Genomic DNA, 14,927 nt, shown 5'->3' with positions numbered 1-14,927 from the left:
ATGACTATCGATTTATTGTTCAAAATCAAAAAATTCCCTGCTTAAAGCATGTTATTTCGTGTTTGAAAAGTGATCATACCGTTTATCACCATACGAAATATATAGGTATTTACTCGTACCTCGTTAACTCTTTTGTATCAATTTCTGCTTTATTGTCTATCCATTTTAAGAAATTCTGTTCATTTTTATTGAACGTTTGAAAATACACGTCTTAAAAGTTTATGACGAATTATATTAAATTGATTATTCCTATGATTAAGGAAAAGTACGAAGTGTTTATTTCTCCATCTTGATTTCTAACCTATAAATAAATCAAAGAAGTAATAATGCAGTTCAGTGCAAGACAATTATACCTGAGATTGATTTTTAATGGAAAAGTTTTGGATAGATTTACTACAAAGTCCACGACAAAATGTAAATATACCAGATGGGCGCATCGTAAACCAGTTGCAATTGTTAATGAAAATGAATTGTTTAACGATCAAAATGAGAATAATAAGGAGACATTACGAGAAGGGAGAAGACAGCGTGTTAGGGCCAGGAAGATTAAGTCGCAAGAAAATATTCCTCCAAATCAAGAAACTCTTTCGGATAAGGAAAATAATAAAATCAATATAAACAAATTGAGTAATCGTATTATCAATCTCAAAGAAAATGATAATATTATTACGTGAGTATATAATATCATAGAAATTTTAATAATAAAAATAACATATAAATGCATGTGTTTTATTTCAGGTCCCTAATGGTAAATGTCAAGTCTCGCAAGAGACGAGAAAAGAGCAATCAGATTCTTTTGGAAGGCTATAGACTAATCAAAGATGGGATAGAAGCTGGAGTAAAACCGGAAGTTATTCTTTTTTCCAGACCGTCTGACATTATGGATTTAAATTTGCACGAAGAAGTCAAATTATATAAGGTTCCATATAAAACGATGCAATTATGGAGTAACTTAACAACTTCTCCAGGAATTATAGGTAAGTCCTGGTAAGGATCCATGTCGTATGTGTAATAAAAAATAATTGTAATTCTTTTCTGTTTCTCCATCGTTAAGGTATTTTCAATATTCCTGACGTAGAAAGGATAGAACCTGCACCTAATGCTTTACCTCTTACAATTATCTGCGACAATATACGCGATCCAGGAAATTTAGGCTCTGCAATCCGCATTGCTGCTGGCGTTGGATGCGAGAAAATAGTATTATTGAAAGGTATAGTAGAATAATATTATTGAAAGGTGTATTATTTTTCAAAACCAAAATGTACATTCATGAAGGAAAATTGGGAAGCGATAGTTTCAAATATATTTTTTCAGGATGTGTGGATTTATGGGATACCAAAGTATTGCGAAGTGCAGCAGGTGCACATTTCAGATTACCGATATACACATTAACTTCTAATGATCTTTCATCATTCCTATACGATGGAATGAACGTTTTTGTTACGGATAACAATCCAACGAATATTACGAATAATATTTTTGATAGCCATAATTCGAAGAACAAATATTCCATTTCGAAGATTTATGAAAATTTTCCTCTTCGGAATATGGAATTTCCAAAATCTGATGAAAATTTAAAAGAATCTGAAATGAGGAAAATTATAAGGACATTGCAATCTCAGCTTCCAATTATTCCATATTACGCTGTTGATTATTGCACGAACGAAATTGCGCTTATAATAAGTGGTGAAACGGAAGGATTAAACCTGGAAACTCTTAAATTACTGTGGGAAAAACGAGCCGTACGTGTAAACGTACCTCTATTAAATAATGTCGAAAGTTTAAATGTTGGTGCGGCACTTGGAATAATATCATTTGAAATTCAACGACAGTTTGTATTTAAGCAAAGAGAATAAAATGATAATACGTATTATACGATCAGTGTCGAATAACTATATGATTAAAAAAAGTCAAAATAAGGGAGATTATTTATTTTATTTTATTTTATTTTATTTTATTTTATTTTATTTTATTTTATTTTATTTTATTTTATTTTATTTTTTATTTTATTTTTTATTTTATTTTATTTTATTTTATTTTATTTTATTTTATATATTCGCACGTATGTGCGGCGGCGCATATGCATGTGTGTGTGCGCGCGCGTGCGCGCTCGTATGGTACATTCATTTAACGCATTTCAATTTAACGCGGTCAATCGAAGTTTCCCTAAAATCGTAAAAGACCCTATATACGCATTAGCGATTTCAGAATGTTTCTAGATCTAGGAAAAAGTTTTGTTGACATTGGCGAAGCATGTTATTCGTACGGCACTTCCACCCCCTTTCTCCTCATGTACCGACGTATATCCATATGCATAATATCATTTCTCGAGTTTTCAGAAGAGGGTGGTGGGGGCGCCGGTTTTTGCGAGAAGAAGGACAAGCTAGCCATTCCTTTCCGTCCTTTGTGCATCGTATCGCGGAAACGTGAAGTGCGCGCGCATATTCTCTGTGCATCGCGTGCGTGCGTGCGTGCGTGCGTACATGCGTGCAGAGAGATCGTTGAATGAAAGAGCAAACAACGAAAAGGTAGAGAGAAGGAAAGAGAAAGAGAAAATAGTGAAAAAAGAAAGGAAGAAACGAAAGAAGAACGGGGCGGTACGTATGATCAAACTCGATGTGTATCGTCGTCGATCGTTCGTAGCGAAACGTACCGACGTATAAATATCTAAACTGCCAACGATATCTACCGAAGAGAACGACTAACAAAGGAAAAGGGCGAATTTAACTCAAAAGGGAGAAAAATGTGGGCCGGCGAGGATCAAACGCAACGTTATAAAACCAGGTTCGTTCTTTTTTTTTTTTTTTTTAATCTTTTTCATCTATTATATCTTCCAACTTATTATTATGCGTTTCTTCGTACTTTTCTTTTTTCCTTTTTTTTTCTTTGTTTTTCTTTTCTTTTTCCTCCCCGCGTCCCTCCCTACATCCTGTACCAAGTTTGCGTACGTTATTTTCTTCATTTTTCTTATTTGTAAATTTATTTATTTATTTTTTTTCTCTTTCTTTCTCCTACAGTGGCCGCGTTGCGACGAGAACGAATTTCTCGCAACTCGTAACGTCCGCTTTGTGATATTTTTTTTGTCTTAACCTATACATTTTGTTCCTCCTTGTTTTATGCCATCGATCGTTTTCGATCGTTGAAACGCTGATGAAATCTTTCCCTTCAAATACCACACACCCCTTGAATTCGCGCTCGTTATTTTTACCGGCGTTCGAAAGGAGACAACGCGGGCGTCGTGGAAGGGATATGTCGCGTAGGCATAAAAGTGAATGTGTGTATATTAGTGTAGAATAATACAATAAATGTTGAAATTTTTACATCGACAAGTGTCATCATTAATAAAGTGTTGCAGCATAACGGACTCTGTTGCATAATGAGCACATTAAGGAACAGTTTTTGTTTTATGAGTAAGTTATGTTTCGTATGATATTCAATTTGCCTTCCCTGTTACTTTTGTGTTTTATTCTTTACTAGATTGTACAATTCGATATGTTACAATTCAGTGATTTTGTTAGGTTAAAGAGAAGCTGCTTTCGACTTGGAACAAAGTGGAGCAAGCATCCGTATGAATCTGTACAACTTTGTAACGGTTGAATTATATCATCAGATCTTTGTCCCACTCCATTCTATTTTTCTACGAAAGAAAATAGTACGAAGATCTCTATGGTAGTAGTAATTATAGATTTTATTCTTCTGTCATTTTATGTATATCATATCTTGATCGATAATATTATTTCGTTTGATTACAGTTTTCATCGGATTGACGTCATCCAAATGTTATCATCGAGTTGGGAATGATAAAAATTGTAAGGAGTTCTTAATAATGATAATGTAATCTAACTTTCTTCCACATTATAATATTATTTTATTGGGTAAGGGGAAATTAGATGGGCTAATAAATAAAAAGAAGATTGCAAGGACGATATGATATGGAAGATATTTCAAGAATGAAAGGATAAACTTGGAAAATTGATGAAATATCAGTAATTGGAGCATTGTTTATCTGGCAAACAGGTAATACAATACCAAAACAGTAGAATGAACGAACAAAAGAGCACAATGACATTGTACAACTTTTAGTTACATCTTCAATGTCCTTTGTTGCACTTTATTTGGTGTTTTATGTAATTTTGAAGTCGGTCCTAACAAGATCCGACTTCATTCATTATCCAACAACGTCATGTTTATACGTATCATTAATAATTTGTTAAGTCTGTTTGTATATTCCTAAGATTCTCTGTGCACTAAATATTATGCGTCTGTTTATTTATTCATTCATTCATTCATTCATTCATTCATTCATTCATTCATCATGTCTCTTCGTTACATCTGTTTTTTTTTCTTTTTGAAAACGAACAAAATAAACTGCGATAAAAGAGAAGTTTCGTTGGCAATATAAGATATAATCGCGTTATCGATGGAAAGGTCTGTTTTAATAAATACAGTATAAAAGATAAGGAATGATTCATACAACGCAAATAAAAGATTTCATCAGAAACATTGTGCGCTTACATTCGCTAGCGAATATGTATGTAGAGATAGCAGCTTGTCGTGAGGCATACACAGTTCGTTGCGGAGCAGAACGGTGAACGTACTGCAATGTTCAAAGTCAGGCTGTGCTACTTAGAGATAGTGTCGAGCGATTGCGGTTACAGCACAACCTATCTCATAGCAGGTTGCTACAACATCTCTTCATTTCACGCTCCTTCCTCTTCCGCAATTCATCTAACGAGCGCCATGTGGCCACATACCTGATGATTTCCCTCTCTCCGAAAAGTTTTCTTCGTCCATTTATGAAAAAAATTTATGTGAACGTCATCATCATGATCATAGGTTTTGTCTTTTGAAATAACTTTGACGTTACTTCTCTGTTACAACCCGAAGAACATCTTTTTTGAATTTACATAACTCATTTAATATTTTCTTTTTGCATTTTTACAGCAACCGTCTATACGAACGATCAAACTGCTTAAACTTTCTTTTTTTTTTTTTTCCTTCATGTTCAATTCTTTCGCTTAACTCAAAGGAAAAGTTACCTTTTCCTCTCTCATATGTATAGATTTCACCGTTGGTAGTGGAAAAAGAGGAAGGAGCGAAAGTAAATACGACATCCTCGTCGATTTCGTGACACTCCTTTGGCTTTCTTTGCATGTGCATTGACACGCTCGATAGCTCTCTTCTTTTCTTCCGTGCTTCTTCGTTCATAAATACTGGAGCTTCTTAATGAAACGTTTCCGGAGTATACACTCCTATCAGACTTTCCAAATGATTTCAAGACTGTTCCGCGGAAAGATAATATTCGTAAAGAAATAAATAGTCGAGAGAGAAAAAACGAAATATTCTCAAATATGGGCACGTGAAGGTAACGTAATACGTTGAAATATATATATAGATTAGAGTAGTTTGTATCATGGCTCTTTTGAATATTTCTGTATAGTTTGACGGAAGTAAAACGTCAATTATCTTCCAGTATTTCTTTTCTTCTCTCTCTCTCTCTCTCTCTCTATTCCTTTTATTCTGTCTCCCCCCTTTCCTCTGTCTCTGTTTCTATCTCTCAAGTATCTCTCTTTGTCTGAGAATAGAGTTTCAAGTTTTTCGAAAGGGTAGACTTTTGTGCGAGACACTAAAGCAGCCTTTAAATTTCGGATTAACGTGGAACAAAGGAATGTCTTAGAAATGAAGAAGGAGACCAGACCGGGTGTCTGGCAACTCGTTTACACCAACGTCGTGCACGTTCATTCAATGGTTCTTAAACGTCTTAGAAAGGAAAGTCGAGTCGCGAGCCAAATAGAAATGTTTTGTTTAAATTCTTATTCGATAATTTATTCATTAATCGTGATCACTCGACATTGGATGTAAGTAGCATGCCAACTATGTTACTCCAGTAACTTTTTCGCTCTTTTCTTTTTTCTTTCAACTATATAATTGAGAATTTTTTCAAATTTTTTCTATGATTATTTTCAAAGACTTTAATCCTCAACGATTGTGAAATTGATCGAATTCGCGTTGAAACATAACAAGATCTACGTATGTAATTAGCTCGATTTCCTTTATGTACGATCAATGTTAAACGATCGATATATCAAGAATATTATCTCCGATCGAATGTTGAGCGTCCGTTAATGTCAATCATGTTTCGATTGACATTGACAGACCAACCATTCTTTATTGTGACGCAGTTTAACGATTCGCTCTATTGAAGCATAACGAAGGCTATCTTTGATCGGTTCTTCCTGGTGGTCTTAGGAGAAACATTTACCGAGTATCATCGTCGTCGTCGTCATCGCCGTCGTCGGATTCGGCGGATCTTCTGCATTCTTTTTTTATTTTATTTTTTTAATATCACCAACGTCATTTTTTGTATATTTAAATACATACATAGACATTTACAAAGTTCATTTATTTAAATTAGAGCTCTAGTATAAAAAATTTTGTAGCAATCCGTTTTATTCCATGAAATACTTACACGTTACAACCTCGAGCATAATCGTAAAAATAAAATAACAAGGATTCCTACGGCTTGTCTAATGTTAGCTCACAGTATTTTAGTTTCGTGGCTGCTGTCTTCCTTTTACCGCACTCGCGAACGGTGCTCACCCTGTGTGTAAACCGCTGCACGTCCGTTCAAAACGGAAATCATGTGTAGAACCGCATTTCGGTACCGTTCTTCGCGAAGAAAAACCTTATAATGCTCATTACGAATGTGATCCTCATTTATTGTTTGAGCAACTTATTTAAATCTACATTTCGTTAAATTTATCTCTATGATATTTACCTACAGACTGAATTTTATCGAATCTAAAGAAAATTGAAATTTAATTTATTCAAATTATACTGTCAAAAGATTGATCTCTAATCGTGGATATACGACGTAACGATTTTGTATGATTAGAAGAAATGATGCATAATTTTGTTACCTTTTGAAAAATAATTAGAATGTCGTAAAAGCGATAAGACCTTTGTAAAATGGACAAAAATGATATACGTACGTACGTACGATCGGGTTTATCGAATTTATCAAATAGATCGAGCTTATCTAAGAAAATTTCTAATGATTCAAACGTATTCAACGTAGAACTTGAAAATATTTAATCGGACTCGCTATAAAGTCTGTCATTGAAGATGGTATCAGACTGATTAATAAAGCCTAACGAGGGTGGAATAATGTTGCGATTATTTAACGAGATCTTTTTTTGCCCGCCTACGATCGGAACGAGAGAATGTAGATCCTTACGTGTCCCATTGGTTAGCATAGCGACACCAGAAACAACTTCCATGGCAAGCAAATCGTTCGAGCTTGAATCCTCGCGAGAGGGATATCCGTGGGATTCTTGGCAGACAAGTCAACAAGAATATGTACTTTCTTTAAGTCGATTAAAAAACGAAATTATCCCCAGGAAAAGAAGAGGAATAAAAGAATTTGTACAATTAATGGTTGACGTTAATTCAAAACCCGTTAACACGTTAAACATTCAAGTTTAACGAGAAAAACGATTGATTACATCCTCCGTGAAGAAGGCTTATCAGGCTAGATAATAACGTCCGAGAATAAATTACAAATGTTTTGAATATCTTTTCTTTTTTTTTCTTTTTTTTTTTTTGTTAATCGTAGAGCTTCAATAATTCAATGGCTTCCGTATTTAACAAAACCTGTTCGATTGATACGGACAACCGTTGCTTCAGAAATAAATATACCCTTACATGCAAAGACCTTGGACATTGTTTTTTAGAATCAATAATGCATTCGAGGAATACATGCGCAAGTCGAGATGTGTCCTTATCTTTTTTTTTCTTTTTTTTCTTTTTTTTTAAATAACGCGGTCAAAAGTGGACGGGACACAGTCGGAGATTGGAAAGACGCTTGAAAGAAAATGAAGAGAAATCCTTTTGTGGGACGTGAGAGCAATTCCATGGCGCCAAGGGAAAATAGCGGAAGTAAGTGCCGTCATACAAGGAGCACAGGTTTCCTCTCTTACCTCGAGAAGGTGTTGCCGAGGATTATCAAGGTGGTAGTAACGGAAGGTTGGCCTTCGTTAAGCTTACCACACTGTCTGTAGCCGGTTGCACTCTACCGAAACAGCAAACCAGACTTACTGCCTCGTGCATTTATTTTCTGGTAGGATTTGGCGCACACGTATACGCATTCGTGTACATACGTATACATTCACACACACATACACACATATACACACACAGACACGGACACGGAGACACGGACACATACACGCACACACATATATACACAAGTCGGCTTTTACTTTTAGCCTGAATAGTTTTCCAACAAAATGCGGCATGCGGTTTTATATTCACAAAACCGGTCTAAACATGATGGATAGTCAATGGAAGTTATACGGAATTCATTGTTAAAAAAAAAAAAAGAGAGAAACAAACAAATAGAATGACTTTATGGATCAACATTCGAGTTCTAATTGAATGAATTTCGTGGGTTAGCTTCTACGGAAACTCGAGACCTATTTGTTAAATACACTTAAATAGATCGCTATTTAATTAATTGATTACTCAAAGAGAGTTTAGAAACGGTCGAAGAAAGAAGGAAGGGTGTTTCGACCCTGCAAACATCCTACGTGTCCTGCGTTGACGAAGGGCGTTGACAGAGGAACTGCGTAACAATAACCCTTCGTTCTTTCCCTCTCCCTCTCTTTCCCCTTTTCGAATAAACCGCTGAAACCCTGAAAATTTCGCATCGAGTTTCGCCGTATGAATAAAGGTGGAAGCCGTCCCGCGTTTATCCGCGTATCCAGCGATGTGTAGCTGAGGGGAACGAATACCTTCGTCTGAGGCGGTAAACGCACGCACGACGTTACTTATACGAACGTCAATTTTGCATTACCGTTCATCAACGTGTTCGACGTTATTCTTGCATCGTGTTCCCAGACTAAACGATATCGATTCGGTTCGATTAATTGTAAAGCATGCATATGTATATGCCATCTGTATTTGTCATCTTCGTTGTGTCTTTTGATACGACAGATGCCGTGTCCTTGCTTTTTTTCTTTCGATATGTGCGTGCGCGTATATAATTGGACATTATTGATATAATTTTTTTTCTTTTTCTTTTTCTTCTTTTATTTATTTTTTATTTTTTTTTCTTTTTTTTTTTTTTTTTTTTTTTTTTTGTAAATTCTACAAAGGCATATTTCGAATAGTAACCCGACGAAGTGGAAACCCAACGAGCTATTATAAATGTCTTTCGGTATCCATCTCTTTGATGCGTTGTTACCTTGCAATCCATCAGTCCGATCATTATCGTTTTAATGTTAGCTCATTACCTTCCTATGCGTGATATCAGGCGTGGCGATAGGTGCGTATGCACTTAACTAGGTGTAATGTAAAAAATCTTAGGTAATGACATCCGGCGTTGGACGTAAAATATGTAGTACGTCTTCGACCGGCAAGAAAATATTCACGTGGTTGGCTTAGTAACACGTGATTTTATTCCATCGGTTATCCTGTCAAAACTTTCTTCCGTCGTTCGGTAGAAGATATCTATGTATGTAGACGTGGCTCGCGTGTATATAAAGAAGAAAAAGAAAGCATCGCGAAAATGGAGGATGGTATATAAAAAGGGGAGCAGTTAAATAAATAACCAAGATGTCTGCGAAACGTCGAAGAGAAGGAATGGAAAGAGAGAAAAAAGGATAAACGAATAATGGTCGATCGAATATCGAAAATTTAATGAGTCACAAATATAGAAGGTATCGTTGTAACGCGTACCTTGAGAAAAAATATTCAATCGATATTGAGAAGTTTGGTGGATGTTAATTATATACAAAATTATATATAAAATACAGAAAAAATATTTTTAGACGAGTCTGTGGGATCGAGAGAAACTTTTTTCCCTCGATGATCGATAAGGAGATCTCTCTTACCTGTAATATATGAAAAAAGTATCTTTTAAAGTTGGCCATTCATCTCGAAGAAGATAGAAAATAAATGCTAGTGAATAACATCTCGAATGATTATCGCCGCAGGACGTGTTCCTCGTTAGCAAAAGGATTCTGCGATCATCTCTCACAGAGCACGCACACACACGTAACACATGCACGCGCGCGCGCGCGCAATTTCTCGAGCATCTTCCTAGCCGATGCACTTCTCGTTATTTTCGAGCGTGGCACGTGCGTGAACGTGCGCTTGCGCGCGCGCGCGTGCATCGGGGCTCGACGCGTCTGCAGGATGCATTTCCCCCCACCCTAACAACAGTTCTTCTCCTACCATCTCTCCATGCGTCCCTGCAGAAGTCCTCTCCTCTCTCCGGTCTGGTTCGCCGAGCGTATTGATTGAGGTGAATGCACGACGTCGACGTCGACGCCGACGCTATCGTCGACGCCATCCCCCTTCCTCGTCAATGGTGGGGGTGAAAGTGCATACGTCGACGCTTCAGGGGGGTGGACTACTCCCGATAGAGAGATGGCGAAACAACACGGTTCCTGGTCCAAGTGACTTTGATGAAGAAGAGGAGAATAGAAAGAGAGAAAGAGAAAGAAAGAGAGAGAGAGAGCGCAAGAGAAAGAAATTTGCTTTGCTTTCCAGATTTCAAGAGCCCTTAGAAATTAAAAATTTACATCGCTAACGATGATTCAGCATAATATTAATGTATAAGAATTTATGAATTACATAAATTCGTGTTAATTATCCGGATGGAAAATATTAGAAATTAAAGGGTTGCGCGAGTAGAGAGCGATACGTAAGAGCAAAAGAGGGAGCGAGAGATAGCGTGTCTGTGTGGCAGTGGGGGAGGGAGGACCGGCCGAAGCGATTGGTGGGGAGCGCCGCTGCCGGTGGTATATACAAGCGAGATTCTTGTTCGACTGTCAGTCTCCCGTCGGCATCGCGACGATAAGAGTGTTCTAAGTTTTACGTCTGAATCAGTGACCTGTAAACTTTTTTTCTATCATTTTTCTGTCCCTTTCGCGTACATTATATCAAACGGGAAGATTGTTTCCTTCTCCTCTTGAGAGTGAGAGACAGAGAAAGAGAGAGAGAGAGTGAGAGAAAGAAAGCAGTCAAGGACTTTCTGACTCACTGGTGTCAGCGATATCGGGTTGTTGGTTGGTTGGGCGAACACGAACCCTCCCCTTCTCTCTCTCTCTCGTCTCTGCTTCTTCTCTCTTTCTCTCTCTTTCTCTCTCTCTCTCTCTCTCTGTCTCGAGCTCTCCTCCTCATCGGCATCGTCGTTAAGGGAGCGGCTGCTCGTCGTCGTCGTCGTCGTTGTCGTCGTTTAGGAAGTGGTGGGCGTCTCTTCTTCCTCTTCGTCTTGCAGGATTATACGTTATGGCAACTTACGCGGCTTACAGACACGTCGAGCTCGACAACGTTGGTTACGGAAAGAAGAGGTGGGTTCTTTTTTACAGATTGAAATTCAGAAAGATGGAGGGAAGGAAAATGAAGTATGGAGGGATGAACAATGATATCTCTCTTTTCCTCTCTCTCTCTCTCTCTCTCTCTCTCTCTCTCTCTCTCTCTCTCTCTCTCTCTCTTTCTCTCTATCTATCTTTCATTTTTCTTTTTGCTTAGTTACTTACATACCTCGACGGATTTTTACAGATCCATTTTGTCCCAAAAAATATTTCTTCGATTAATCGAAATATATGAAATTTAAAATTGACGAGTAACATTTTTGTATTTAGTTTACAGTTAGTGTTAAAGTTGGATGGATGGGCATTCAAGAAATTCGATATTTTTTCTCGGCACAAAATGCTATTCACAAAAAAAAAATAAATAAAGTAAAGAAAAAAGAGAATAATAAAACAAAAAAAGATTAGAGATATGGTGGGGAGAAAATGCGAAGAAGAAATGCGCGCGCTCCTGCCGATATTTCTAGTTTTCAAGTTGACCGGGAAATTCGATGTGACGGAACATGTGTTTTTACAAGGAGCGCGATATTTCTGATCGAATTATATGTAGATGCGCATACACTTTGGCTAGCATTAAATAACTGAGAACGTCGCATTTTTGCTTGTGGTAAACTCTGCAAGTTTAATCGGAGAATATTATCGATGAAATTTAAAGAGAAATAAAAAAAGAATAAAATCAACTATAACAAAATTGACGTGTATGATATTAAAATTAGATTCTGAAATATTTCTCGTTTACTTTCGATAAGCGCATTAATACGAATCGAATCGAAAGTTAATAACATTTAATAACGTATCCATATCTCGAAGTAGATGAAAGCAGTGATTAATAATAACAATAATAATAATAAAAAAGCAAGAAGAAAGCAAAAAGCTATGAATTCCGTTAAATGATCCATCGTCGTTTACATGCGAATTAACGCATGTTCTACGTTCTCGAGTTTGCAATTGGCCTCGATTTTTGTTCACGTATATTTCAGGAAGTATGGTATAGTTTATCGTTCAACTGACTATCATTAACGCTATATTAAATCGGCCGTACGTTATCGTTATTTCTTTTCTACGAACGATAACCGCAGAAAAAGAGGTTCGAATTAATTTACCGACGAGCTCATAACGGCTTAGCAGCACCGCAAGATGAAGAATTAAATGAAAAATAGAAAAAAAAAATAATAATAATAATTGAAAAAGTAAAAATAAAAAGGATGGAGAAAAAAGGAGCGATTAAAAATCTTCCGGGTGATTCTATTTGCTTGATTTTTGTTTGCGAGCTTCCGTGTAGGACATCAATTAAAAAGCAAGCTATACATTGAGAAAAGGAGTTTAAGAAGACGAAGAAGAAGAAGAGAGGCACAGCAGCTGGGTTTAGAAAGCGTGACCGCCGTTTTGTATCTTATCGTACGTTTTGCGTTCCATAGAAAGGATCAAAGGTGTCTAATTACCTTATTTTTTTAGTTTTTCGGTGACCCAGAATTCGAATATTAAGTCTGGCCATATAAGAAAATTATGCTTCCTTAATGAAAGGTGTGATGAAACAATGAGATCCTTTCCTCTCTCCTTCTCTTTCTCTCCCCTTCCTAATATACTCTTTCTTTTTTCCTTTTTAATTCTAAAACGAATGAAAAAATTTGTCTTTCCTCTCCTTCTCTTTCTCTCCCCTTCCTACTATACTCTCTCTTTTTTTCTTTTTTAATTCTAAAACGAATGAAAAAATTTGTCTTTCCTCGATCGCTCGTGAAATCATTAGAAAAATTTTTCTATATAATAACCCTGTCTATGTTGTCTTTTTTATTTCTCTGGAAAGCGAACAAGAAAAGATATCTATGGTATGGCCGAAAAAAAGAAAAGAAAAAAGAAGTACGATTTTACTCGTTAAATCGTACGACTTTCTCGCAGTGAGGGAAACGTTTCGCGACTATTTCTGTACTTTTCTTCGAGGACAATTACCGCGACTTCGGAAGGAAATCTGTGGACATGATAACCGCCTTGGACGAGTTTCATTCGTATTACAGACTACTTAAATATGTGTGTCGTTTGCACGCAGGACTCTACGATGCCTTTCCGTAACATATATTGTGTGTTTATATATATATATACACACAGACACATGTATATATATATATATATATATATATATATATATATATATATATATATAGATGTCCAATGTAATAACCAATGTAAAATAGGATTGCTATTGGAGATTATAGGAAAGTTGTAGCTCTTATTGTGTGTTACTAGTCGATTGAATGCAATACAAAGTGCAAATGCACATACTTACATGTTCTCTCTCCCTCTTTCTTTTTCTCTTTCTCTTTCTTTCTATTCGTGCGTGAAATCAAGCGCGATATTAACTTGTACGAAGAAACCTTCAAGTGGAGGCTGTACGGAGGAATTCTTTTACAGGCTCTTCGCGAATTTACGATTCGCCATGGACAGACGGAAATCTTCATTTCCGTTAACCGTTTTTCGTCCTCCTTTCCATTGCCATTGTAAATATTACAAGATCTTTCTTTTCATAGAAAATCATATATATATATATATATGTTCCTTCTTTTTTTCTTTTCTTTTTTTTTTCTAAGTATTTTTCAAGTCACGCGACGAAGAAAGAAAATGGTCGATTTTAACGATAGTTACTTGCATATATCCAAGAGCTGATAATTCTCTAACGAGTTACATTGTCATCGTATATGCATCGCGAACGATGATATTTAAACGTTCTTCATTTTCCCGTTCTTCATTCTCCCAGCTGATTCATCGTTAATAAACTCGAAACGATATCGAGACATGCTAAAAATGTTAACTGCTCAGTCATCCCTTGATTTCTACCATTCAGATTGATAATTATCGCTTTGTTAAGAAGCGATGGATGTAGTTACCGTATAAGTTCTCTGCCAGTCAATAGCTTCTCTATGGGAACTTGGTATAATGATCGCTTTGTTTTCGAAATGGTTTAATAAATAGGAAGACATATTGATTGTTCTGGGTCAGTCGATATATATATATATATATATATATATATATATATATATATGTATATATAAATTATGTCTATGTGTATTATAAGTTATGAGAAGGACTATACTTATTTTTTACCAACTATTGATTTCGTCGAACCTTGTACATTGGCCTAATCGCGAAAGAACATCTGTGCCATGATATGAGTCAAAAAAGAGAGTATAATGGTAGGTGAAAGAGAGCAATTGACTGCTGCAGTGTTCTCTGCATCGTTGCAGAGAATAGTTCTAAAATGCCATATGTTGGACATTGTCGTGGGAGTGGACTTCATCATCGACATTTATTGACGCTATACAAATAAGGATGTCGACAAAAGAAAAAGCCCTAATTCGAATTCTCTAAGCTAGGAAAAAAAGAGGAAATGGTAGATAAATAAATTAATCAACTTTTAACCGATAGAAAAAAAAAGCTGAGATCGTCAATTGGGATGATCAATTTTAACAATCTAAATGGGTATGCCAATTTTGTTCGTAGAATTTGTTTTCAAGGCTCCTCGATAATTAGTTGATTTAATATGTTTTATTGATCGTT

General features: G+C 36.2%; 2 protein-coding genes and 1 long non-coding RNA gene across 7 annotated transcripts in view; 2 read left to right on the top strand and 1 right to left on the bottom strand.

Annotated features, from left to right (window-relative positions):
- The first annotated feature begins 144 nt into the window (after positions 1-144).
- On the top strand, positions 145-1,873 carry LOC124430799 (rRNA methyltransferase 3A, mitochondrial). Its single transcript, XM_046977852.1, has 4 exons — positions 145-670; positions 739-977; positions 1,055-1,210; positions 1,315-1,873. Exons 1-4 carry the CDS (start codon positions 327-329, stop codon positions 1,854-1,856), a joined length of 1,281 nt encoding a protein of 426 aa, XP_046833808.1. The 5' UTR covers positions 145-326; the 3' UTR covers positions 1,857-1,873.
- A 451-nt stretch (positions 1,874-2,324) lies between these two features.
- LOC124430802 (microtubule-associated protein Jupiter) overlaps positions 2,325-14,927 on the top strand; it is a 25,524-nt gene continuing 12,921 nt past the window's right edge. For 2 of the 5 annotated variants that reach the window (XM_046977858.1, XM_046977856.1), the window contains exon 1: positions 10,858-11,357. In XM_046977858.1, the coding sequence (XP_046833814.1) occupies positions 11,296-11,357 (62 nt within the window). In that variant the 5' untranslated portion in view covers positions 10,858-11,295. Of the gene's footprint in view, positions 2,785-10,855; positions 11,358-14,927 lie in introns of those variants that run through there. The other 3 variants (XM_046977857.1, XM_046977860.1, XM_046977859.1) reach the window with 3 other exon arrangements.
- Positions 9,666-10,695, bottom strand: LOC124430804. Its single transcript, XR_006943846.1, has 2 exons — positions 10,237-10,695; positions 9,666-9,893 (listed from the first exon to the last, which is right to left on the bottom strand). It is a non-coding gene; the product is annotated as an uncharacterized LOC124430804 (long non-coding RNA).

Source organism: Vespa crabro, chromosome 19, assembly GCF_910589235.1.
Source record: "Vespa crabro chromosome 19, iyVesCrab1.2, whole genome shotgun sequence".
Lineage (NCBI taxonomy): Eukaryota > Metazoa > Arthropoda > Insecta > Hymenoptera > Vespidae > Vespa > Vespa crabro.
Note: the sequence above shows the minus strand (reverse complement) of the source record. Positions and strands in the feature narration are given on the sequence as shown.

Bases quoted from the DNA above. Each gene is read 5' to 3' on its own strand.
- LOC124430799 (XM_046977852.1), top strand. From the start codon at position 327: ATGCAGTTCAGTGCAAGACAATTATACCTGAGATTGATTTTTAATGGA. The intron at 978-1,054 runs GTAAGTCCTGGT...TCCATCGTTAAG, and splicing joins AACTTCTCCAGGAATTATAG to GTATTTTCAATATTCCTGAC. The intron at 1,211-1,314 runs GTATAGTAGAAT...ATATTTTTTCAG, and splicing joins GAAAATAGTATTATTGAAAG to GATGTGTGGATTTATGGGAT.